This window comes from Aspergillus bombycis (genome assembly GCF_001792695.1).
Source record: "Aspergillus bombycis strain NRRL26010 chromosome Unknown contig00073, whole genome shotgun sequence".
Classification (NCBI taxonomy): Eukaryota; Fungi; Ascomycota; class Eurotiomycetes; order Eurotiales; family Aspergillaceae; genus Aspergillus; species Aspergillus bombycis.
The window spans coordinates 150,563-155,790 of record NW_019170075.1 but is presented as its reverse complement, the minus strand read 5'-3'; the positions used below and the strand labels follow the sequence as shown (position 1 = coordinate 155,790).

At 48.2% G+C, this 5,228-nt stretch overlaps 1 protein-coding gene across 1 annotated transcript; it reads right to left on the bottom strand.

Annotated features, from left to right (window-relative positions):
* Positions 1–2,201: 2,201 nt before the first annotated feature.
* On the bottom strand, positions 2,202–3,462 carry ABOM_008668 (putative GPI anchored protein; the record flags this gene model as incomplete). Its single annotated transcript, XM_022535797.1, has 2 exons — positions 2,202–2,499; positions 2,585–3,462. The coding sequence occupies 2 exons, from the start codon at positions 3,460–3,462 to the stop codon at positions 2,202–2,204; spliced, it is 1,176 nt and encodes a 391-aa protein (XP_022386975.1).
* Between the last annotated feature and the right edge of the window lie 1,766 nt (positions 3,463–5,228).

The following is a 5,228-nucleotide window of genomic DNA, read 5'->3' as shown; positions in this document are numbered from 1 at the left end:
GCCCACCGATGTGAAGTTGTGGAGTTAATCTGCGGCTGAGCCTTGTTGATCCCGTCCGTCCGCTAAAAAAAAATGAAGCAAGTCGTCTCTTCGTCTTCTCTTCTGAGCCTAGTTTCAGGTGAATTAATAATGCAGTGCAGAAAGACGGCATCAAATATGGGGAAGCTTCAGCCGAGATCTCTTTTTTAATACCAGAGAATACGTATCTTTGCATAAAAAATTAATATATATATTCACGCTCCTAGCCACTAACCAAACAGTGAAAGTAAATATTCCAAACCTTGGACAAGAAAACGCACACGCCAACATAGGTCCCTGCAGCCACTGACCACATCGATTGGATACTCCCACCTGCAACTTCCCCGGTCTAGTAGTAGTACTACTAACAAGAGACAAACAGCCAGGAGGCTTGCCACTACGCAGCTAATGCATCTACCCATGCAGTCATACATACAATGCACATACATACATGTATGTACTTAAGGACATTCCCAAACCAAAAAAAGTAAAAAAAAGAGAAAAGAAAAGAACAACGTGTAATACCGATACCTATAGCCGGACTGCCGGAGTAAACCCGATCTCACCCAGCACTGACGGGGAGATATGTACATACAGGTACACTTAACTCCGGCTGTCCTAGCCCGCCCATGCCCTTCGCTTGTAAGCAATCGATATTAACTTACGGCAAGGCTGTGCGCAGATGTATCTGTATTGGGTGGCCCATGTATGTAAGACTTGATGGTATGCAGATACAGGCTACTGCGTGGGATGTCGCGCGTACTTCGCTCGGTGTGATGTGCTCCGTCTTATCTAATGTAGTGTAGTTGCTGTATCTTGCGCTATTTTAATTGTAGTTTTGTGCTGAAGATGACTGGATAGTTGTTTTGAATGATTTAATTATGTCCAGAGTCGCTGAGATTGTTTGTAGTTGGGTTGTTGGAGCTTTTGCTGCGAAAGTACGTCGCACGAGGGCTTTTGGTGAGTTGTGATTGATTGCTTAATCGTGTCCCTGTGATGTTTCTCCGTTGGCCTGGAGTTAAATGCTTGGTTGGAATTCTGATTCTTGATGCTATGCAATGATGTAGTCGGTCTACATATGTCATCGTGCTGCTTGCTATTCTTGACTGGACTGGCTGCAATGAATATATTGTCGATGTTTAGGGTACCTATACCCCAGTGACTTCCGACAGCCACTTTGTGCTGTATATATGTAGTCAACGTCAACATATTTCCAAATAGGCAAACAGGCAATATAAAGGTAGTCTTCTATCCCTCAATCAAATTGTAACCCAGAAACTATGCTGAATTCATCTATACAGAACGGACTCATCTAGCTAACTCATACTCCCCGCAACATGTCACCTTCAAACCTCATCCAAAATATAGCGAACTACAAACACGACGCCAAACCACAAACCATAGACACAGAAACTCCTAACAAACCTCCTCACCCTGGCCAAAACCACCAACCGGGCTGCTCGCCCCAAACAGGCATCACGTTCCCTCTCCAGACCCCTTTAAAACAACCCGCATCAACGGCCGTCCAGCTCACCATCCGCCCAGTTCTCATCCCAACTACCTAATCTAGTCGACCCGATAAGAACAAGATTAAAGACAAACACGACTACAAGCCGAGTACATCTACAGCTCCAGCTCAGCGTACACCCACCAACACGAGAAAGGAGTCATTTGATTATGGCCATGCAGCCACCGTGTAAGTATCACCTCTAGCGGGCTGTATTCAAATCCCCTGTCGCATGGCTTCCGGGAAGGATCCGGTCAGTGTCGTCTGATTATTATGTGTATATGGGGACGGTCGATATTGAAATTCTAGGGCGAGATGAGATCCTATGCAGGATGGAGATTTGGGTCTCGTGGTTTGGTTGACGCATGGCTCGGCGTAGATTGGGCTGTGGCTTGCTGGGGTAGTCTTTGTTGGTAGTATGGGTTTATAGTTACTTTTGTTCTGGTTTGATATGCTTGGTTGGTGTGGTGGATAGCTATGAGGGGTCGTGATGGTGGTCTGTTTTCCATGTTGAGGGGGCTCTATACAGGTAGACTTTTGTGTTTAGGAATTATGACAGTATTATGTATGAGGGTATGGAAGACTCAAGGTAAATATGGCTCCATCTAAACCATATCCATGATAACGACTCACCCACTGCCACTCGAACAAATCCAAGCAACAGCACACCACCAATCTAAAGACTGTAAAGCAAAGTCCCATATCCCAACTGATCAAACCCACCACTAGTACCCCCATAATAACCACCACCACCCTCAGCACCCTCACCCTTCTCAACCACCATATCACGATACTTCTTCGTCCAAGTCACGTTCAGCTTCTTGAGAGCCCCATAGTGGTTATACAGCAGCTCCCAGATAGGACGCACATCACCGCGGGCGTTCTCGCTGATAACCGTTTGCGTGACATCACTATTCTGGTACGTCGTATAGGGAACATCCTCGCCGATGTTATACTTGGCCACATACTCAGCCCTGGCAAATGTCAGCAACAAGTCCATCTCTAGCCCCAAGAATCAAGAGACAAAAGAAAGGGGGGAAAAAGCAGGAAAGCACCTACCCCGCCAAAATCCGATTATCACCATAAGCAAACAAATCTTCCCCCTGGTTAAACGCCGCCTGAGCGATAGCCCCCAACAGCGCGAAGTCCAGCATAGAATGACCCTGGTCCCGCCCGGCCTCCTGGCCCTGGCCCAGAACTTGTCCCTCAACATCATACAACTTCCAGACCATCTTCTCAATGGCACCATTGCCCGTTCCATTCTTAAAATAGTCCACTGCCTCCTGATACATGGTCTCATTATCGGCGAGCACTCCAATCGAGAGCATGGAAGCCAGGTTACACAGGTCCCAGTTAGCCCAGTAATGGTCAATCTTGGCGTCGTTGTGCCGGACAAAGAAATCATGATTCATGGGATAGAACACAGAGACCATCATTTCTTGGAACGCGGCGAACTTTGTCTTGTCCCAGCCATCGTAGTCGCGCATGATCTCGGCGGCGTTGGCGAACTCGTAGCCGTAGATTCCCGACGCGAGGAACTTGTCCGAGTTTCCCGAGATGCCTTTCAGGGTTGTGGCCCAGGCGTCGAGGATGGAGACGGCTGCGTCGGCGTAGGTTTTGTCGTCAGTGACTTTCCATTCGATGGCTAACGCATAGGCCGCCGCGATGTCTTTGTACAGGTTGGGGTAGTTTTCCGCGTGCGTGCCGTCTTTGCCCCGGTAGATGGTTTCTTGGGGGCGTGCGGTGTAGGAGGTTTTGGCGAAGGAGCTGTTGGTTAGCTTGTACCAGCCTGTTAGCCAGGGCTCGGCGTTGGATTGGACCTTGGTTTTGATGCGTTCGAAGTCGGAGTTTGTGTGCAGGAGGCCTGGGTGCGTGAAGGCTTGGATGAGGGTCGCCAGGGATGCGATGGTCCCTACGGCCAGGGTTGAGGGACGCATGTTTTTGCGGTGATGGTGATATATGTCCAGTGACAATGAAGTTAGAATTGACAGATAATCAGATGAAGATAGAACCACCAGCACAGCCGGCCACTGTTCTACAATAAATATAAAGTCTTCAACGGAGCCAGTCCGGAAGATCAACCGGTGCGCATGCGCGTCTCTATCCGAACGACTGCGTTAACAGGGAACAGTATCCCTGTCCTGGAGGATTGGCCGGACATCCTCCTGGAGAAGATCTTCGGCTTATATGGGCAAGACATTGTACGATTGAGGATCTGGTTGACGTACTCGACGAGATCTAATGCGGGAAATTTCCCGATTAAGGAGCGAGCCACGTCCATCATAACCCGAATCGGGAAGCGTTAGGGTTGAGCCGTTTCACATAGAAACGTCCACCCCACTTAGGATGCAAAAGAGACGGATAAACTAACCTCAGGAACCAGGGGAATCTCCATATCCAGTGTATTCACCGCGACTATCTCCACCGCTAAAGGGGTTCTGCACCTTCATGAGTCGCGCGCAGTTAGCGAGCTTACATCCGAAACCCGAGGGGTCTCTGATATTGATTAATTGATTCACTGACTGCCGACTCACATTCGATCTCTATCCGGCACGGTAATTTCTTGACCATTGCTCTTAAGGAGCTCGAGAGTATTACCGGTCTGAATTCAAACGGCTTAGAAGGATATCACTGAATGTATGTGCCTGACCGTGGCTTCTGGTTTCATCGGCATATAACATCTTGTGTAGTAATGGCTGTTGAGATATGAACATCCCACGCTACTACAATCCTGTCAACGTTCAACACGCTGATCCCTTACTAACTTCTACGGATGTTGAGTGAAAACTGTCGGTCTGTGCGGTGATCATTCCGTAACGGTTTGGGAGTAGTACTCATCCGTAGCTTAAGAAAGGAGCGATATAGCCATGGTAGACGCATACCTACCTTGCGAGTTGAGGCATTTAGGTACAGCGTGGAGTAAGGAAGTGACTCTTTAGTACAATGATCTACATGTGTCCTCGTATGCTTGATAAGAAAGGGGCCAAGTTGGCGAGGCAGGAGAGTCCTTGTGTAGAGCTACTTCCCTAGCTAGGTTGCTAGTAACAGTATGTCTGATCATGTCAGACCATACTAGAGCCTACGGTCCTGACCAACGCAGTCTTTAAGCGGCCAAAACACCATGTATAGCATCATGAATTATAGTCAAGCAGGGTGGTTAGATAGACATTCCGATCAACTGATACTGCCAGCTAAAGAGACAGCCTTGGAGATATTTCCTAGTCTTAGTCGACTATCGTCATCATGCAAAAAGCACCAGTACATGCAGGGGAAGTCACAAAGGCCGCGAACGATGTAGGTCACCTTAATTCAGGAGTTGGCAAGCCGGACAAGAACTCAATTCCCACAATCCGAATTGCGTATTCGAAACATAATGCGAACTTCCAGCACACCAATGCCCCTGAGCCTGCTTGATCAACCGGAACCCCATGCACTGATCTCCCATAGTCCTCAGTTTCTGGGCCTCCTATTTGCGCCGTTGCTTCTCGGTCACTTCTCAGAGCTTCCGGGGCTGGTCTAGCTCTGCCTCCTTGGTCCTTCTTTCAAGTTCTTGTTGAAGCCACTCTTGTTCATGTTGTTTCTTCTCGTTATCATCATCATCCTCCTCGGTCAGATTCTACAATGCATCAGTTTCCTCTTTCCTGATGCCTTGAACAGCTTGTCGTGCTGTCACTGCTTGATACAAAAGCTACCTGTGCTCCCA